The sequence below is a fragment of the Platichthys flesus genome, chromosome 20, assembly GCF_949316205.1.
Source record: "Platichthys flesus chromosome 20, fPlaFle2.1, whole genome shotgun sequence".
NCBI lineage: Eukaryota > Metazoa > Chordata > Actinopteri > Pleuronectiformes > Pleuronectidae > Platichthys > Platichthys flesus.
In genome coordinates, this window is record NC_084964.1 from 8334992 (window position 1) to 8355977 (window position 20986).

Consider the following 20986-nt stretch of genomic DNA (forward strand, 5'->3'; position numbering starts at 1 on the left):
GCCAGTCACAGAGCTTCCACGCAGCTGCCACAGGCGGCCCCATTGGAGACGCTTCATACTGAGCAGCAAAATGGCCGCCCGTCAACCGACTGACTCCACAGCGCTTTGAAATTCAAATTCTTCTGCACATTCGGGTTTACACCATTACAACGTTAGTACTTATTTACGCACCGGGAGCTCGCTGCGCTTGTGTTTTCCACCACTGACCTGACTCCACCGCTCGGGCGTCGCTGTTCTCGAAGCCTCGACGAATGCCTCAACAAGCTAGAATAGAAAAATTCGCACTGAAGCACTTTAGCTAAGCTACCCAGCTAGCGCCACTAGCTCCTCTTCATATGTGATTCTTGAGGTGAGTAGCTGGACGCGCGCTTTGTGTTTCCGAATGTTTACAATGCCGTCGTGTGTGTGCATGTGAAGTGACTGTAACACAGCTGTTCGCTACTGAAATGCAAACGCTCGCCAGCCGAGCTAACGCCGTTAGCCTGTCAGTAGGTTGGTTAGCCTACCCGGATAGCTAGCGTCCGATAGCACCGCTGCTGCAGTATCTGTGGATGTGTATTAGCAGAGCCGGGGACGAACCAGCAAAGAGAACCGTGGTAACCAGATGAGTGTGGCTAACATGTTGATCATGTACGTGTTGTTCTGTTTCTCTGTATTTTCAAACATGGACACTCGTTAACGTCGGCAGTCGACGAGACATCAGCCGCTGCTATCAAAATTGTTGCTTTTGCTATTTCCGTTTACAAACGGATCGGTTTCAGGGACGTTGGACACCACTGCCTCTTTGGCCTTTTAAAAAAAATCGTTTGTGGTTTTAGCTTGATCAAAGTCAGATATTCGACCACTGTGACATTAGCTGGCTAAGACCTGTGGTGCTTGTGACAACGCTAACAGCAGCTAGTGTAGGCTGCGATTTGAAGGGTAGCTGGACAGAGGTGAACGCAGAATTGACAGCTCGTAACAATCGGTGCATCTTTCTGATCCCTCAGGGTCTTCGTAAAAAATGCTTCTTGTTAGGATGATGTTGGTTTCGTTTTCCACGAAGCTTTGATCCCTGCCTCCTGGAAGTGTAATTAGCGAATCAAACTGTAGACACACACACCGATGTTCACAAACACTGTGTCCTCCAAGTTAATCAACAGACGATCCATATTTTGTTGTGGTAATATGATGTATAAAGTATCCCGTGGGAGTTCTAGTTATTGGCATATGTTCTCCTGCTGTTTTAAATTAGTGCATTCCTGTCTACATTGCATTTGAGTGACAACATTTTCTAAGCCTATTAGACTGTTAAAGCCAAGTGAAACGAACAGTGAATGGCTCTGTCTACATTCAGGAAAAAATACAGGCCATGAATATCTATAAAACCCATAACTAGGCCTGTAAAGAGCATAATGTGTTAATATTTAGCCATCAAATGAAACAGGATGTCAATATTATTTGACCAGGCTGCTCTGTTTTCCGTTATTAAGGATCCTATTGACAGTTCATGATTTGGTGTTCTTGGATTGCACTCTTGTCTCTAACCGTCAAAGGGTAGAACCCTGAAGACCTGCTCACGCTCCATCTTGAGAGCATTTTAGACACGGACCCAAAACTTGGAGATTGACAGGCTAAAACTCTTTTGCCACAACAGGATAATGTCCGGAACTGTACATTGTGAGGGGTGGTGCCTGGGTTGAGTTTGTAAGAGGCAGGACATGGCTGATACATTCTGTTTTATAGTACATCAACACTGTTGGGGGCCGCAATCAGTCGCATATTAGAAACCTCACGACACGCCCACTGGATTGTTTGGGTTTTTCCAGACATTTTCCTGCTCTATTCTCACATGGGCTCATTCGGACATTTAGTGGAATTTTTACTCAGGGGCTAGCTGAAAAAAGTGATGGCGATAGGGTGTTTCAGGTCTTTCATCTTGAGACACAACCCCACCTTTAGCGGTCAGTTCCTGGCTTGTTTGTCCCTCTTGATCCACAGCCATTGATAGATTAGTTTTTCAAGCACAAGCATGGGTCTCAAACCATCAGCTGGCCACATGCAGATCCAGTCTACTAGAGCAGTTTTCACACATGACCTACGGGTAAAATCCTGATATGTGGCTGCGTAGATTAGCCCGCAGTTTAACTTTCACACATGCACAATGCAGCAGGAGGTTCCCTGCACAATCGTTCATAGCTGCAACAAATCCTCCACACTATTCAGGCGAGAGGTGGAGCAGACGGGTGCAGCAGACAGGCAGGAAGCGACACGTTAACTCCGCTGTGGAGATCACGTGATTTTCTTGACAACACAGAGACACTGTCGTCAGATCTTATCACCACAAACACTCCTGACATCTTCGTTGGTGTCTTCTGTGTGTGTGGCTTTGCTTTTTCATCTGGACATATTTGTATTATTTCTTTTTTTCTTTTCTTCATTTTTACATCTGTCGCGTTTAAAAAGTGTCATCAATGCTCGCAGTGAATCCAGCGGAGGATCCTGTGTTCTCTTGAATTTCTATGGACATAATACTAAGAGGCCAGGTGGAGAGTCTGCGGAAATTGTGGAGCCTCTCACTCTGACCTTTTCATTTACACATGAACCTCCTCCAGAGAAAATACGGAGGAACTGCGGAGTTCAGTGCATGTCTGAAAGCAGCTTAAGTCATACCTTTTAGTTAACCATCTAAATTGATTGAACCCACTAGTGTGATCAGCTTACAGTGTGCTGCATGCTTCTGATAATTCCTGTGTTTGTTGCCCACATGTCCAGCAGTATTCTTAGCTCCAGCAACAATGATTCATTCAATCAAGCATGTAGTCCAATGGTGCTAAACCATAGAGATGAATGAAGGCTCTCATGGCAATAAAGCAACAGGGATGTTTTCTTTCCCCTTGATCTAAACGGAAGACAACAGGAGCATTGAGCAGTGATGTACCTTGCAGATATAATGCACTAATTGGTACAAAGAAGCACTCCGTCATCTTAAAAATGTATCTGTAAAGTACCGTCTGATTTTTTTTTTTTTTGTTGTATGTCCCTTTTCCTCTCGTAGAAAAGAGAATCAGGACAGGAGCAGTAGTTCATGGAAGACAAGAAAAGGAAAAAAGACGACAAAAGGAAAAGGGAAGCCTCTCAGAAGGTAAGCGTGTTGGGCTGATTCGGTCACCTTAGACATGATGTCGGTTCAGCCGTATACACAAACTTAAATCGATTTTAGTTCAGTCATCCAATAATGTAACAAACCAAATGAGTCAATTCTGTCTTTTTTTATAAGTCAAAACTGTGTGATCCTCTGTGGAACTAAACATGCAGCTGCAGCATTTCCAACAATATATTGTATATTGTATGACAATTGTGTGATTAGACATGTTGGTTCTGCTTATTTGTTTTTGTGTAATTTTAGCGATGAGTGGAGATTATATTGTGTTCACATTTTGAGTGTTATGGTTGTATTGATGACCATTTTGCATTTGCATCACAATAAAGTGGTCATTACACTAGCATAGAACCTTCACATATACAAATTCGTGCAACATCTATAGAGAGGGAACATAGGTAAATAAAGATGTGTGATTGAAAAGTTTTAACATTGCTAATATTTAATTTAAACGAAGAGATTGCCATTGTTGCAGCAATCTTGTTTCACACTAAAGTTGTCCCCTCTCAAACTTATTGGATAGATTTACACATCTACATCCTCTGTAAGATGTTGGTTGGTAATATGCACATGTTATGCACTCTTATGTGTTCTTGGATGGAGTTTTAATAGAGCATGATAAAATAAAATATGTGCGCATGCAAAGTACCAACTGCTGGGAGGTTTCAGAGTATTTGCCGAAACCAGAAAAGTAGGGGAACTATGTCTTGTAAATGTAAGAAAAATACACTTACTTTACAACAGATGTTGACCTTTACTGAACAAAAATATATTATCTCAATCTGTGATCAGCATTGCTTACCCAGTGTAGTTCTAATCTTTGTGCTGTCATTGTCAGGTAAGCACAACGTTTGTCATTAAAACGCAAATAGGTCTGTGGGAATACCTGGATACGAAGCGTCCATAGCACAAGATAATAAAACACTAAAAGATATGACAGAGCTTTCTACTCATACGCAGCTGGGAAGCACTGCATGTCATTGTCACATGCTTTCTGAAGCTATACAAATTTAAAACAGTGTTAATAATAAACGTGATGTCAAAAACTTGTGTATTCAGCTCAAATTGTTGTTTTTTGTGGGAAGGCAGAATGAAGCTGTGTCATTTTAAAGAAATCCACATGATGTGACTAAGTCAACAAAAGTTCAAATGCAACAAAAGGTTTTCCTCATTTTGGAACCATGACCTATGACTATAATGGGAAGAAGAACAATCACTATTGTTTGGATTACATCTTTGTTAGCGGAACACGTTAGGACATAGCAAGTCTCAACAACTACACCATCCGGAAAGTGGGGAATGATTTATTTGTTATCCTGGCACACCTAGACTTTTTTCTTTAGATAAGCACAATCACAGTTTCATTCTTGTAAGTCTCATGTTGTCTCCTGTGTCTTGATGATGTTGTTTTATTAAGCTTTGACATTTGAGGTGCGTTTTTTTACTTTTGTATTTACTTGAACTCTTTACTACATCTTTTGTCAACTAATATGTTTTTCCTGTTTATTCTAGGTTACAGAACACAAAAACAAAGGTAAGCAGTGCAGTGATTTTTGTATAAATGTTTAAATGTGGACGTTTGCTGTTAAGCAATGTTCATCCACCATCAAATTTTAGTTTTATGGTGTGTTTTTTGCAATATTAGCTTGTTGTAATTTTAAGAACTAAAAAAGCTTAAAACAACATTTATGAACTTAAATATCTGAATAAGAGGATAATTGGGGTATCTTGCCTTTGCTGGAATATGTTTTTTTACATTTTCAGAAAATTAATTGCACTGTTCTCTTAAGATGTACTATGTTAAATTATGCTTAATTCTCTCCCCTCTCCTTCTCTTTGCCTTGCCCTTCCTACAGTGCCAGACTTGACCAAGCCGGCATCTGCCCAGTCTCCTGCCACTCAGAGCAGCTCTGCCTCCCCTAGCCCTGGACCCACCCCCTCTGCCTCCCCATCCCCAGCCACCTCAGGCCCTGGCAGTGCTGCCCCCCCATCACAGGGCGGCAACAATGCCAAGCGCCTGGGGGTGGCCAACGGACAGCCCACCTCCACCACCAGTTCTTCCTCCACCGCTGGCAGCCCCGGTGCTGCTGGAAACGGCAGTACAAGTAGTGGAGGTGGATCCCAGGCGCCTCAGCAGCAACCGCGCTACATGCCGAGAGAAGTGCCCCCGCGATTCCGCTGCCAGCAGGACCATAAAGTGCTACTGAAGAGGGGTCAGCCGCCACTGTCCTCTATGCTGCTGGGAGGGGGAGGAGGAGGAGGCGGAGGGGATGGCCCAAATGCAAACATGGCTGCTGTCTCAGGTGAGTGTTAGGAATGCTATAGGTAAATTTAGAACAACATTATTTCAGAAATTTCTTTTAAAATGTTAACCGTTTGATCTCATGGGATTTGCCCTTTCAGACACTGGTGCGGTTACCTCCTCATTGGCCCTCACCACATCATCATCAGCTGCTGCTTCTACTACTACTTCTAATTATGCAAATTCCATGTGGGGGGCAAGCTCAGGCAGCCAGACCTCCTCTCAGGGCAGGGTGATTGTCGATGGCAACAACCTGGAGGAGTGGCCTAGCATCGCTGGCAATGATGGCGGATCAGCTTCATTCACCAGGGCTGCAGGCGGCAGCAGCAGCAGCAGCAGCAGCAGCAGCAACAACAACAATGGAATGCCTGTGAACAGCATCAGTGCCTCTGGCAACCATTCCTCACCCACTTCCTCATTCTCTTTGCCCAATGAATGTATGCAGTCGTCCAATGGTGTGGCATGGGGGACGGCTGCCACCCAGGGTCATCTTGGAGGAGGGAGTGCAGTAGCTACAGCTGGGCCTCTGCTACAACAGCCCTCCTCAATTTCCAAAGCCTCCACTGTGCCAGGGAGCCATGATACCAGTGGCCCCGTCGATGGAAGCAGTGGGATTCCAGGTGCCAACTTCAATCCAAATGCCAACCCTTCGGCCTGGCCTGCCCTTGTGCAGCAGGATGGGCCCGCTGCTGCAGGGGAAGGAGGTCCGTCTTCCTTCCATCACCAGGGCCCTGGAGGGTCTTTGTCTGCCAACAACTCTGCTTCCCTGGGGCCGGGAAGCGGGGCAGTCGGGGTGCTGGGGGGTCACCCACCTTTATCTGTGAATCAATCAAGCACCCATCAGCACCAACTTCACCAAATGCAATCCAGAGACAGAGAGATGGGAGGGGGGAAGTGGGAAAGCGAATCAGCGGGACCAAAAATCGCAGGTGGGGAAGGGATTGGGGGAGGAATGGACCGTGGTGTGGGAGGATGCGGAATGAGTGTGGGAGACCACAACCTTGCCTCCTCATGGAGAGGCCAGCCTTCTTACCCTGCAGCTAACTCCAAAACGGGTGCCTCAAGGACTGATGGATGGGAGGGCGGAGGTGCTGGCACAGGGGGATCCGGAGCTGCTGAAGGTGATAATGGGACCTCAGGTTGGGGTTATTCAAGTTCCGCGAGTGGGGCTACTTGGGGTAGTGCTGGAACTGGAGGAGACAGTAGTCAAACCTCTGGTGTATCTCAGGGAGGCTGGGGGTCATCGGGAGTAGGAGTAGGAGGGGAGAGAGGAGTTTCTGGTGGTGATTGGGGTGGGAGCTCCACTGGTATTGGTGGAGCTAATCCAGGAGGAGAGGGAAAGAGTGGAGCCTGCAGCAGTACCAGCAGCAGTAGTGGGGGTAGCGCAGCTGGCAACCCCCCTGCCACCTCCTCATCCTCCTCTACGGCCACCACTTTGACTAGAGTCTGGGACAATCAGAAGGGAGAGGGTGAAACAGGGGAATGGGGCGGTGGAGTAGGAGGACAGGAAGCACGGGGAGAATCTTCTTCTAGCGGCGGAAACTCCAGAAATGGGAGCGGACCTAACAGCCGTTACAATTGTCCTCGCCACCAGGCACCTAATGCTGAAGCTGCCTTACAGAATCTTCTAAGTCGAACTGATCTGGACCCACGGGTTCTGTCTAACACAGGCTGGGGCCAAACACAGATCCGACAAAACATAGCCTGGGATTTCGAAGAACAGGGAGGACAGAATAAAGGTGGATTGTCATCAGCTTCATCAAAACATCCGTCTTCACATGGTAGTAGTTCTCAGTCTTCTGGTGGACAAAGGACCCATATCACTGAATCAGTGGGTCCAGGGGTCAATCCTTCCCAGGTTCCATCTGCCGGGTCTTCTGGAGAGGGTTGGGAGAGCAGCAGTAACAGTAGCAGTAGTGGGGCCTCTCTGTCTGGGAGAGCCCCACCACCTTCAGGCCCCAACTTGAGGAATCTCAGCGTCTCACAATCTGGGCAAGTGACCACAACAGGCTCGGGTATGGGGTCAGGGGTAATACCAGGACATAACCAGCAGGGGAAGACTATAGGCTGGGGTGGAGAAGGGATGGGGACGAGGGATGGCAAAGAGGCTAAAGGCTGGGGGAATGAGGAATATAGAGGCAGTAGTAGAGGAGGAAATGGAGCAGGATGGGGTGATACTGGGCAACAGGGTGACCCAGCGAGTGGAGGCTGGGGAGGAAATCGGGAAAATCGGGAGGAAAAAGGGGCAGGGGGTTGGAAAGACATGGGTGGAAGTGGTGGAGGAAGTGGGTGGGGATCTGGACAGAAGGTTGGGGCAGGAAGGGACTGGGGTGAGCAAGAGTCCAAATCAAACAGTGGAGGAGGAGGATGGGAGGCTGAGAGGAAGACTGGAGGAGGAATCTCAGGTGGGGATACAGGTGGGGGTGGTTGGGGAAGCTGGGATGATAGTGCTCCTCGGAGAACCTGGGGAGCAGGGGGTACAGGAGGAGGAGGAGGGGGTATGGGCGTTGGGGGTATGGGGTCCAAACCCCATCCAAATTGGAGTGGAGGAAACAAAATGCACCAGATGCCAAACAGCCAGTTGGGCTCCATCACAGGCCCTCAGGCACAACTGCAACAGCAACAATCACAGCCACGCAATCAGAATCCACAGCTGCAGCAAGCGTTGGACCAAGGGGCTTTGCAAGGGGGCGGGGGAAGGAAACTTGTATCTCAAGCCGAGAATCAGAACCAAAGCTCAGGCTGGACCTCAGGGCCCATCCCTGGTGGTCCCGCTGGAGGTGGAAGTGGATCTGAACCAAGTGGCTGGGAGGAACCTTCACCACAATCCGTAAGCAGGAAGAATGAGATTGATGATGGAACCTCAGCATGGGGTGACCCAACCCATTGCAACTACAAGCCAGTCAACTTGTGGGATAAGAACGGCGACCCTGCTGGCCAGCAGCTGCATGTACAAGGTCCGGCCCAACAGCAACAACAGCAACAACAGCAGCAGCAGCAGCAGAAGCAGCAACTACAGCAACAGCAGCAGCAACTACAGCTACAGCAACAGCAGCAGCAACAACAACAACAACAGCAGCAACAACAACAGCAGCAACAACAACAGCAACAGCAGCAGCAGCAGCAACAACAACAACAACAACAACAGCAGCAGCAGCAGCAACAACAACAGCAGCAGCAGCCACCACAGCAACTGCAGGGACCTCAGATACAGCAGCAGTCTAGTAGGCAGGCTGCAGGGCTCGGAGGTAACAGAGACTACAACACTGGCCATGGACCTGCGAAAGCTTCAGCTATGGGTAAGAATTTAAAAACTGAGTTTGACTATAATATTGGGCATTTCAATTGTCATCCAGTATAAAAAAAAGGTCATAGGTGAAGAAAGACAGGTGGAATGAAGACATAATTAAAATTGAGGTTTTTTTCTTGCTTGCTGAAAAACACTGACACATTAGTTGAATCTGCTGTCTTTCATTTGAAAGGGTTATAAGCCGTTTTATACAGCCAATCATGAACTTGAAGTTACTGAGTCATAGAATAACCATTTTTCAAGCCTGCTATCTCTGCAATTTGATTTCAGAAACCAAAGTAACAGCAGTCAGGCACAATTTGGGTAGTACTGTCACTCCAGAGAAGATGTTTTTAGTCAGGATCAATGTGGATGACCATATCAGGACAAAAAAACACAGACCTTATGGTGTAGAGTTAGTATTGTCTATACCTTTGCATCAATGCTAACCCCTGGGAACATGCAACAAAGTAGTATGAAGGTTCAGCCCTGATGTATTGAGACAAGATGTTAGAATCATACTGAAGGAAATGGTTGTGTGCTTACTCAAATGATCTCGGACTTCCTCCCCTTAACCTGTGTTTTCAATGTATCTACAGATCCATCAGGTTGGGGTGGTACTTCCCCATCTAGTCCTACAGTAGACAATGGCACAGCAGCATGGGGAAAGTCTATTGAGGCCCCCGCTGGCTGGGGAGACCCTGACAATGCTAGCGGAAAGACGACAAGCTGGGGAAACCCTTCTCCTAACCCCATCAAATCCGGTTAGAAGTTTGAATTAGTCTTTACTGAATCATTACTGCCATCCATACAATCTGACTTGATGATCTCATAGTTTGTGCTTTCTGTTGGTTGTGCCGACCTAAAGTGACATAATGCCCTGCTATTGAGACATTGGGATTCTCAATAGAAAATTAGCTTAAAAATGAATTGTTTTTGTAAAAATGTATTTCATATTTGTTAATGGAATTAATTGAACTGGACTCACTCCACCTGCTGCAGGTACAAAGTCTATGCAAGATAGTTGGGGCGAAAAAGAATGCTCGGTGACAGCCTCGCGTCACTCAAGCTGGGAGGATGAGGAGGAGGGAGGCGGCGGCGGCATGTGGAACAGCACCGGCTCCCAGGGAAGCGGTTCATCTTGGGGACAGGGAAGCAACGGCGGCTGGGGACAGAGCCACCCCGGGAAGAAGCCCAACACCAAGGTGGGTCACTCAAACAATATATACACAAACACACAATATCATAATTTTAGTAAAAACTGAAAATCTTGTTCCCACCCCTCATCCTGTCAACATTTCAGAGTCATTTCATCTTAACCTTACATTTTTGTAAAGCTTTAAAGCAGCATATTTCCCTGTTCATTTTTACTGTTGACCTTTCAGACCTCAAATTCAGAATGATAATTTACCTGTTTTGTGTTTGTCTCTCAGGGTCCATTGAAGGCTGGTGGAGGAGACTCGTGGATGAGCCCAATTAACAGGCAGTTCTCTAACATGGGGTTGCTGGTAAGATAGAAAATGCCATGATTTGTCTCACTACTTGAGTTTAATTGTGATGATGCAAAGCACGAAGTGTTGGGTTCATTTTGGTCAGATTTGATATTGTAAGTAGTGTGCAGGCATTGGTGGTGCTATGATGGGTTGTCATGATCATGATGGTGGCTTTTTCTGCTGGACAGAACGATGATCCCAGTGGCCCAAACATTGACATGGCTCCGGGTTCTCTCCAGGAGAAGAAGATTGAAGCAGAGAAGAGAGGCATGGGAATGAATGACTACAATGGAGACATGAGGAAGGGAGGTAGAGGAGGAGGGGGGATGCCATATCGTCCACCTGGATTAAAAGAGGCAGCACCTGGGGATGTTGGCTCCTACTATGACAAGGTAACAACCCAGTGCTACAGCAGAAGTCTCTGTCTCTGATGTCTTTTTCCTGTCTTGTTTCCTCTTGTGATTCTACCTTTTCTTCCTGGTCTGCCCCATTCCTCCTTGTCTCTTACCCCTCCCTTTATCACCACTCAAATTGGTCTGCCCATGGCTGTCACTGTGACAGACCTTGCCTTTGACCAATCAGGATGGGTGCCTTGGGGAGGAGGGTCCTTGCTCTCTGTACTCACCACCCACTGTCTACAAGCCCCATTCCCTCTTCAACCATACTATCCCTTTTAGACAAGTAAGATAATCACTCCCATTGTTTCTGCCTTCCCATCTTTACAATAGATTTTTTTAGTTCTCTTTTTTCGTAAGATAATCTTAAAATGTATGCCCCTAAATTTGCCATCTCTGTTTGGGGGTCACATTCTTTCATATTACTATCTATTTATCCGTGTGTACTATGGATCTGAGGTTTAGTTTTCTATCTTCACTGACAGGGCGGTCACGGTATCTTTGGGAGTGGTGGAGGGATTGCTCAGTCAAGATATCAGCCAAGTGTCCCACCCATTAACCAGTCTCCAGGGATACGAGCGCAAGTGCCTCATCAGTTCCTGTCGCCGCAGGTGCTTTGCTAATCAGTGTTCTTTTACCTGATGACATGTTTCACACTTATACCGGTTGACTTTAGGTGTAACATGGTTGTAGGCCAAGTCATCTTTAGTGTTTATGTCTATGGTTAAGTAACTTGTAAAAACCTAAATTACTGAAGCTGCTTTCTGAAATACATTTTCCTAAAAATTTCCAAAGGGGAGGTATCTGAGAACACAAATGTGTGTCAGTTTCTACACCCATTTGAGTACAACATGAAAATGTCTGGAAAGTCTACAGCAAGCAAGTGGACATGACATTTCTAACACACATAAAATGCAACACTGCATCAATGCAGGTATCTCTGAATGAAAAAGTCAGACAAGACTCTTTAGAGATAAGGGCCCATTATTGTTGTGAACTCATCTTGCTCTCCTGCTGTTGTCTTCATATGTGAAACGCTTACTGATTTCCTGGCAATTTTCAAGAGTTCATGTGCGAAAAACGCTTAAAGGAAGTTTGTTTACGTTTTTGCAATATCCACTTTATCTTTGCTTTCACGTGAAATTTCTGTGGCATTTTTTGTGATCAGCTGGTGATCAGTTCTTTTCAAATACTCAAAAGACTAAAGGAAACCTGTATTGTTTTTCTACTGTGTGTTCACAGCCTATGTTGAAATGAATCAGCTGTTCAAGGAGAGGATAGCAAACAAAAGAAAGCTAACATCAGTAGCTCCATGCACTTCACTTGTGTGTTGGTTTTAAGGTGAAAACCTGCTGAGAAGCTATGGTGGAGAAACTTTAATTTGCACATTCCCTCTAATGTGGGATCAATGCAGTTTATCCAGGTTTTGCATGGGGTAGATCGCTTACTTCAAGGACTTGTCTTAGTTTACTGAACTTTATGATATAATGTGTAATAAGTTCACCAATGAGCTTATACAACGTGATCCACTGGCTTTAAACATGGCTCTATTAGTGTGGTGCCTAGACTGCATAATCACTCTTCAGGACAACAAAGTTTATCATAGCCGCTTCCTTCAAAAGAATATAAAGTAAAATACACGTCTTGTCCAGAAATTGCATCAATTTCATTCGCTCACTCAGGTCGAATCACTTGTCCACACCGGCTAATGAGAACATGAAAGAGAGTCGGTGTTAATTGGGGACAAACACTAAGCTTATGTGGTTGCTCGTGGTGACGGCACCAAAGTGTCTCTGTGGTAACAGGTGTGCCTGCCTGCCGTTGCTTCTTGTCTCCAGGTGCCAGGCTCCGTGCTGAAGCAGATGCCCCCTCCCAGCGGGAGCGTGGGGGGTGTCGGCGGCGTGGGAGGAGTGGCAGGAGTCGGGGGAGGTGTGTTCCCTCCACAGCTGTCCCCCCAGCACATCGCCATGCTCAGCAGCATTTACCCACCGCACATTCAGTTTCAATTGGTAAGAAACTGCACACTAATACGTCTGAAAGCCACTGCAGTGTTCCATCACAGGGCCTGGAAACACAAGAAGCCTGGATGTGATTTCAACTTCCAGAACATTTCATTTCCAAAATAATTTGTTACTTACTTACTGTGGGATTTTTTTCACTTTGTATCTCCTGTTTTATTTGTTAAATAACCCTCAGGTATAGAATGCTATAGTTAGGGCAGGTGAACAATGACTAACCGTAAATTATACAGAACACCGAGAAAATCCTTGGGTTCAAATCTTGCAGTTACAAACAACATGACTATTATACATACGGATATATTTCTGAGTCAAATGGTGTGAAACAGACTTTTGAACCATATACCTACTATATATAAGTGTGGGTGGACCACACTAAACATTGATTCATTTTCATAGAACGAACCATTGTTAAAGCTGTGAGTCATTGACAAAATAGTTAGATAATTAAGATAACTGCCTAGCGCAGAATGACTCTTGGTCTGCATAGCATTCAGTTAACAAAGGGGTTTGACAGTGTAAAGCTTGAAAGTTGTTGCCCAGATTGCATTTGTCTCCTTTTGCCATCTCACCCCTCTTGTCTTTTTCATTTCATTGTGTTTGTTCAGGCTTGTCAGCTCCTCCTCCAGCAGCAGCAGCAGCCACATCAGCAGCAACAGCAGCTGCTGCAGAATCAGAGGAAATTCACGCCAAATGTGAGGCAGCAGGCTGACCCCCAGCAGGTACACATACATACACACACATTTAATTATCTTATATCACACACTTCTTTTTTACTTTTTGACCTCCACCTTGCTGAGAGCTCTTGATTTGTTTGTTGTTGTCATATCATAGTTGGCCAGGATCATGGCAGTGCTCCAGCAGCAGAGACAGCAGCAGCAGGTCGGAGGTCTAGGTGGCAACTCCAAACTCTCCCCCTCCCACCATGGTGTAGGTGGTATGGGAGGTCCCAAGCTGCCTGTGGCTGACCCCATGCCCCATCCAGGCCTGTCAGGATCTGTGGCTGACCTCCACTCCAAAAATCTTGGACCGTACAGTGGTGAGCAGTTGTTTCTAATGTGAAATTATATTCTGCAAAAAAAAAATATATACAGTATATACTCACATTTCTCAAGACCAGAAGGTTGCATTGTGAGCAAACGTTAACTTGGATTCAACTTTACTTGACACGATTAGATTTTGGTGGACAGGGGAACAGACCACAATAAACACAACACCTAATGCACAGATTATGACATTTCTTTCCAGAATACTCTCTAATAGGATAAAGTGGTAACATTTTATATCCAAAAGGTCAGAGGTCAATTTTGGAAGAGACATAGCACATTTCTGGCACCCTAATTTGGGAAGAGAAGGGGAGACTGTGATCACATATAATTCTAGTTCACTTATTCTGTAATATATATATTATAATATAATATTCTGTTAAAGAATTAACAGTGTTTGTTATTTTTTTGTAGCATCCAATGTTTTCCTGAACTTGATAAATGTTAACACATAATAATCCTGTTCATTTTTGCCTCTGTTCTTTGTGTCTCTTCCCATGAGCAGGGTTTAGTTCTGGGATGAACATCCCCGGTCTTGACCTGGGTGGTTCTGTCGTGGGGGGGCCTGGGGGCATGAAGGACCTTGGGATTCAGCAGTCCCGCTTCAAATGGATGATGGAGGGACACTCTTCTCCAGACACAACCACACCTGAGAATGCATTCCATAAAAACGGTGAGCCATCTTTTCTTTGATATTGTGTTTGGAATATATAGAAGAAATGGAATGGATGAGTCAGATGGAGTGTTAATGGAATTAGATGTGAAGATGCATATTAAGGTGACTTGTGAACCCATCTGTTGTTCAGTGATGTAACGCACATTATCATCCCAGGTCCTATCGCACCCATAAAGATGCCTGGTGGCTCGCCCTACTCTCAGTACGACATGATGGTTGGAGACGGCCTGGGTGACAACTGGCACCGCACCCCTGGCAAGATGATCCCCAAGCCAACGACAACAACCAGCTGGCCACCTGGTTAGTGATGAGCCACAGTTGAAGTGTTAAACTGGGCCACAGGATCCAACAGGGTTTAAAATAAGATGATGGGAGGGAAACATTTATGTGTTCTCCAGGAGGAATGTGTTGGAGTTCTGACCCATGTTGAAGTGTTGATGGCGGTTCAGTTTTCTCCACCTGCACTCTTGCCTGATGTATGTTCCTCCCTTAGAGTTCCAGCCCGGTGTTCCCTGGAAGGGAATTGACCGTGTCGACCCCGAATCCGACCCCTACATGACCCCAGGGAGCATGATGGCAAATGCATGTTCTCCCAACCTCAATGATACTGAGCACCAGTTGTTACAAGACAATACAGGTGAGTTCAAAACTATGTAGAATATTTAAATCAGTATGTCTTAAATCCCCAGTAAAATAGTTTTTAGAACTTTTTATTAAACCAGACATTTTCCAACAGGCCAGTCGGTGTAAATAAATTCACAGAACAAGATTTATTTCAATCAGACAACATGAAATCATTGTGCAAGGCTCTGTTAAATGTACCACCAGCAGTAGGTGGGGGCTTTAAGGCTCATTTGTGCTGCATCTTCATACTAAAAGAGATGAGTCTGTTTTGAAACGATGTAACCATCTCGACCCACATACTTCCGTGCATCCTTTACGTTGGCATAGTGGTTATGAAACCTATCCACAAGAGGGCAGTACAGAGTGAGAGAATGTACCATTTAAAATAACCCACCTTGTATCAGGATGAATTATCAGTCAAGTGTCATATACAGTAGATACCTGTAGTTTCTTTCCAACTCACCTATCTCTCCTAAAAAAAGTTCTGCCATTGTTGACAGGTTTTTCTCATGTCCTATGGTCGCCTCTCTTGATCTATTGGTGACACTGCACCGACCCCATGATATATTGTGATACTGCTCAGTTTTGTTTCATCCGTATCTATAAGCTTTCAGAAGACGTGCTTAAATATGGAGGAAAATGATGCAGAGTACAGACAGAAGGCTCCCTCATTCTTTTTTTGCATACATATCTAATGTTGATGCACAAATAAGCCTTACTGTGACAGTACTGACAGAGGTGAATGCAACAATCTGCAGCTTCACCTTCCAATTTTAAATTCTGACGATGTCTTTGTTTGCAGATTCCACCCCTCCCCTCAACACCTTGCTGCCTTCACCTGGTGCCTGGCCCTACAGTGCCTCAGACAGTCCCCTCAACAACGCACACAACTCAGGTAACCCCAGGAGAATACACACATTTCATCTCAGTGCTGAGCCGGTGTGTGAACATCCTAGCACAGTGGAAACTTTAAAAGATGCATAGGATACAATTAATAATAATAAAGCCAACACAAATATTCAAACAGTTCATTAAATAACGTTCTACCTTTTAAAAAAAACTAATATATTCTTAAATTTAATAATAACACATCTTAGGTCGTTTTGATAAAATGACCACAAGCTAATTACGGTGCATTATTCTTAGCCACAAAATCAAAAGAAAGTCGAACAGCAAACAGACGTAGTTCAATCCACTCACCAAGTGATGTTAAACCAATGATCTACAGCAATGTTTCTCTCATCTTCCTCTCGGAATCACAGGCAAGAGGCTCTCGTATATGTCTAAGGATTCACAAATAAGTTCTTTCCTCGTCATTTTAGAGCTTACAGGAGAGTTTCTTTATCTCTTTTCCTAAATCTGCTGCCGTCTCTTGCGAACCCACGTTGCATGTGTTCTCTCTCTCACAATCGCTACGCTAACCAAGAAACAAGCTACCATTAGGTTATACAAAGGGTCTACTGATGATATTTGCATGGGCAGCTTGCCACCACAAACGGACATCTGCCCCCTTGTGGAAAACTACAGGCTGTGAGATGAGTTGACAAATGCAGTAGATGCCACATAAACATGTGATGCCCACCTGATAAACTATTATTCAAATAAAGTTTTAATTAATTTTTGTTTAATTAGCAGTCAGTTACACAAATTTCTCAATCTGTTTCATCTGCCAGTTCCTACAAGGAAACGTGAATTAACATACAAAATTAAAAATATTTACTTTATGTGATCCTTCCATACCCTCATTCTCTCTACTGTGTCCCCACAGTAAAGTACACAGACTACAAGACCAGCTGGCCCCCAGAGCCCATTGGACACAAGTCCTGGAAAGCCAGCCGCGGCACCAGCCAGACCCAGCTTTCCCGCCCACCTCCAGGACTAATGAGTCAAAAGCAGCCATCGTCTTCCCCTTGGTCAGGAGGAGCCCCTCGGCAGGCTGGCAGGAGCTGGGGCGGAAGCACCAGCACCTCTGGTAATGCCCGTTTTCATGTTGTTGTGGTTACATGGTTGTCAATTTTCATCGTTCAGGAAAATACAGCACTTGTTGAATTACTTATGTGAGTGTTCGCCTGAGAAAAAAACATATCGCTCCTTTGAACCTTAGGGTCCATCTTCATTTGATTTCAAGAGCAGACAAGCTTGGGTTAAAGCATCAGAGAAAGTTATTCATCATGAATTACATTTGTTAGACTGAGGGGAGAAACAGGGTATGGTTGTGTTTATAGGGAATAATGAAAACTTTCACTCAGATTCTTTTTCTTCCTCCCTCAGGCTCAACTTGGAGTGACGGCAGCTCTCGAGAAAGCTGCTGGTTGGTGCTCAGCAACCTCACACCACAGGTACACGCATACACGTTACAGATACAACAAATAATGGATTTACAATGGAAGCTAAATCTACAAAATCGTATTGTTTTCGTTTAATGTATCGATCTGCTTCAGAGCCTGAGAAATTAGTTTTTGTGAACGTTGGCTATTCTGTCTGCTTTTCAGAAAACTCAGTCCATCACTATGACTTCCATTTTAAACATTGTCCATCCTTGTAAATGCAGATCGATGGCTCTACTTTGAGGACCATCTGCATGCAGCACGGCCCCCTGCTGACCTTTCACCTTGGCCTGACCCAGGGCACAGCTCTTATTCGCTATGGATCCAAACAGGAGGCAGCCAAGGCCCAGAGTGCACTCCACATGTAAGAGACTCACTCTGGTTCAATAACGTCTTCATATTATCACTTTTAATGTCCCTATGATAAATGTGTAGCTGGATTCACCAATCAGTTAGCTTAGCATAGTACAAAGAAAGGAGGCGGTGGTCAGTAATTAAATCGCCTTGTTGATTTAATCCGTACAACAAATAAAACCGATGAATTATAATTAGCAGTTTTGCAGATGTGACATGCCAGACTGTTTCCTGGCCTGGACCAGTTGCAGGGCAACCACGGGACAGAAGTTAATGGTCCTGGCCAAGAAATAGCACAGCTGCAAACCCCCTGTGAAACCATTGTTTGCTTTAAAACAAACAAGATTTAACATGTTAATAAATTAACTTGCAGTGCTGGAAAGTGGATTTTTTTATACCCTCAGAGTTAAGCAAGCATTTTGCTGCTGCTTCCAATCTTGCTGCTTAGCTAACCATCAGTAGACGTGGTTATTTATTTTGTATTCCTTTCAAAGTTTTCTCAGGGGAGAAAACAAGTTTTTTATAAAGCTTGCAAATGTGAGGTGTCTTCTGACCTAGTCTTTTGAATTCTGTTCTAAAGTTGGTCGAGATCATTATGGTCATCCATAAAATGTAGCACCTATTAGAATAAAAAGAGTGTGTCAAGTATTTCTTAGTGGAAAAATTAAAAAGCAATTCAACCTCATACATTATTCAAGAGATACTTATAACATTTTGTTTATGCCAGGTGTGTTCTGGGTAACACCACCATCTTGGCGGAGTTTGTGAGCGAAGAAGATGTGGCTCGCTACATTGCACATTCCCAGGCTGGAGGAACAGGTACCGGAGGAACTGCATCCAGCTCCGCAGGGTCCGGGCCAACATCGAGCTCCGTGGTGGGGGCCAACAGCAACGGAGGAAGCTGTGATAGAGGCGGCAGCGGGGGAGTAGAAGGAGGGTCCACAAGTGGAGGAGCAGGAAACGGGGGGGCCGGGCCCACAAGCTCTGGGTGGCAGAGTATGGACAGCACAGGCAGCTCATCGGACCCGTCCGGCGGCCAGGGGCCCGGACTCGGCGTCTTCTCACAATGGAGCAACAACGGGACCGGGATGGGTGGGTCCGGAGGTGTGGAGGCTGGAAGGCAGGGCCTGTGGGGGGGAATGGGCGGGATGAGCGGGGGCGGGTACCAGAGCAGCAGCCTATGGGGTTCCCCATCACTGGATGATCGTCACCAGATGGGTAGCCCCGCCTCGCTGCTTCCAGGGGACCTGCTGGGCGGTGGGGCTGATTCCATCTAAGGGTCCTGACTGACACAAACACAATCATTTTAGACCCATTGTAATACAAATGTCACGCTCTGCACCTACTTACATGCAGAGAGGACATGAATACAAGCTACACTGGTCACCTAACACACATACATTCAGTACACGCACATATCATTTCACACACACATTAAAACCGCTTAACTTTAAATGAAGATCACAGTGAAACTTGAACTCGGGGGGGGGGGGGGGGGAGGTGAAATCCATTTATTCATCCTCTTTAGGACTCAACTGGACAGCTCTTTGTCTTTTTACTCCACATCCCATCTGCTATCAGAGACCCAGTCACTCAGGCATGCACTGTAGACCGGCTCAGCCAGAGTCGTACGCGTCGTCGACAAGTTTAGCTATTGCTGTTTTTAGTGTTCCCCAGTTCTTTCCTTTTTTTTCTTTTTGTATTACTATATTTAATGGTTGATTCTCAAAATTCTGACATGCAAACTGAGCCCTCGTAGACCTAGCAGGCGTACTTCTGAGTTCTCATGTTTGGAAGCCTGAGAGTCGGGAGGATCTGGAGTTTGTAAAAAAACGTTCGGACGGCACCACACTACTGAGTCAAACAGACGATCAGCAACCTTCGAGATGTGGAAGAGGAGAGTGTTTTTAGTTGGTACTGATGCCTCTAGCTATGCCATCAACATGGGACCCAGGGTTTAAAAAAAATCAACAAAAACAACATTAGCCAAACTTGCACTATATGCCTTTGGGTTTGTTGCTGACACATCATTCACAAATCCCTCCATTTTTGAAACAGAGCTACAACAGAACACAACTACACAGACCTAACCAGGACGACTTAAACGTTACAACAGCAGTGGCCTTGGCTAACACCCAGCAGCCGCTCGCCCGCCTGCCCGCCATGTCAGCAGCATCACACCTTCTCATCAGTTACACACTGCTCTTATATTTGACAAGCAAAATTGTATCTCCTTGTTGATGTATGTCGGTTGTTTATCATATATATTTTCTGTTTTCTGTTTTTAAAAGAAACAGAGAAACGTGTGAAACTTTGTGGAAAATCCAGAGATGTCCTCTCTTTTTTTTTCTTTTTTTTTTTTCTGCCCTTCAAACACTGACCTCGCTATTATATTTTTTCGTACTCAAGAAATCAAGTTGGTTATTATTATATATTGTCATGACGTTAATGATGACTATGATCACTTATTTACTCGCTGTACAAGGTGCCCTCCTGCCTGCCTGTGTGTGCATGAAAGGAGCGTGGACAGTATGACCGACTGGAGGAGGACGTGATGAAGATGATGATGGGAGTGTCTGTGTTATTGCTACAATGTTGAATGTTTTTTTGTTTTTTTTGTCCATGAGAGATTCATGAAAAATGTGTGAGAGTGTGAGAGAGGGTGGGTAGATGGATGGATGTATACACGTTTATGTGCTTGACTGACTGTCGTGATAGCTAAAATAGTTCAAAAACATCGGCACTATTGCATACGTCTCTTAAGTTGTGTTTTTTAGCAGCGTTTTGTTCCCGTTTGTTTTTTCTCTGTTCAATGCAATAAGAGAATGATATTATGTTTTTAAGACGAAGCAAACAACTGAAGGCATTTCTGTTAGCGATGCCAAATCCTACCATACCAAGCTGAGCTGGAACAGTGTTTTACAAACACGTTAAAGACATTACATATGTTTTACTGTTTGTTTGTTTATTATGTATCAATTTAAATTAAGTCAGTCTTTATTATCACTCCTGTTCAGGACGTTTTCGTTTATTTCAGATGTTACAAAAAGGAGAGGAAATTAATTTAAAGCAGAAAAGAACAAGATAATAAAGGTTGAATTGAATCTGTGGTGGTCTGGCGTTTGTGTGTGATCGAGGCGGTCCCACCGGACCTATGGGACGTCAGGAATTCATGGCACATGCTCCCCTGCTCTCTCAAATGTCAACCATCTCATGAATTCACACGTCACTCCTGGGCCCTGGAACAGCGAAGTCAATAGAGCTGGGGCAGTGCAGCCGCGTGTATGGTCCCATGACTGTTGTATTTCTAAAAGTCTCGG

General features: G+C 45.0%; 1 protein-coding gene across 3 annotated transcripts; it reads left to right on the plus strand.

Annotated features, from left to right (window-relative positions):
- Positions 1–49: 49 nt before the first annotated feature.
- Positions 50–20770, plus strand: tnrc6ba (trinucleotide repeat containing adaptor 6Ba). Of its 3 annotated transcripts, XM_062413967.1 has the most exons (22): positions 50–349; positions 3038–3124; positions 4655–4676; positions 4999–5445; positions 5546–8743; positions 9333–9497; positions 9736–9938; positions 10167–10241; positions 10415–10618; positions 10788–10907; positions 11107–11232; positions 12460–12630; positions 13248–13361; positions 13474–13678; positions 14191–14358; positions 14518–14661; positions 14855–14998; positions 15788–15880; positions 16754–16957; positions 17257–17324; positions 17537–17676; positions 18394–20770. In XM_062413967.1, exons 2-22 carry the CDS (start codon positions 3068–3070, stop codon positions 18941–18943), a joined length of 6618 nt encoding a protein of 2205 aa, XP_062269951.1. In that variant the 5' UTR covers positions 50–349; positions 3038–3067; the 3' UTR covers positions 18944–20770. The 3 variants fall into 3 exon arrangements, with proteins under 3 accessions (XP_062269951.1, XP_062269952.1, XP_062269953.1); XM_062413968.1 differs by lacking the exon at positions 10788–10907; XM_062413969.1 differs by lacking the exons at positions 10788–10907; positions 11107–11232.
- Positions 20771–20986: the final 216 nt, after the last annotated feature.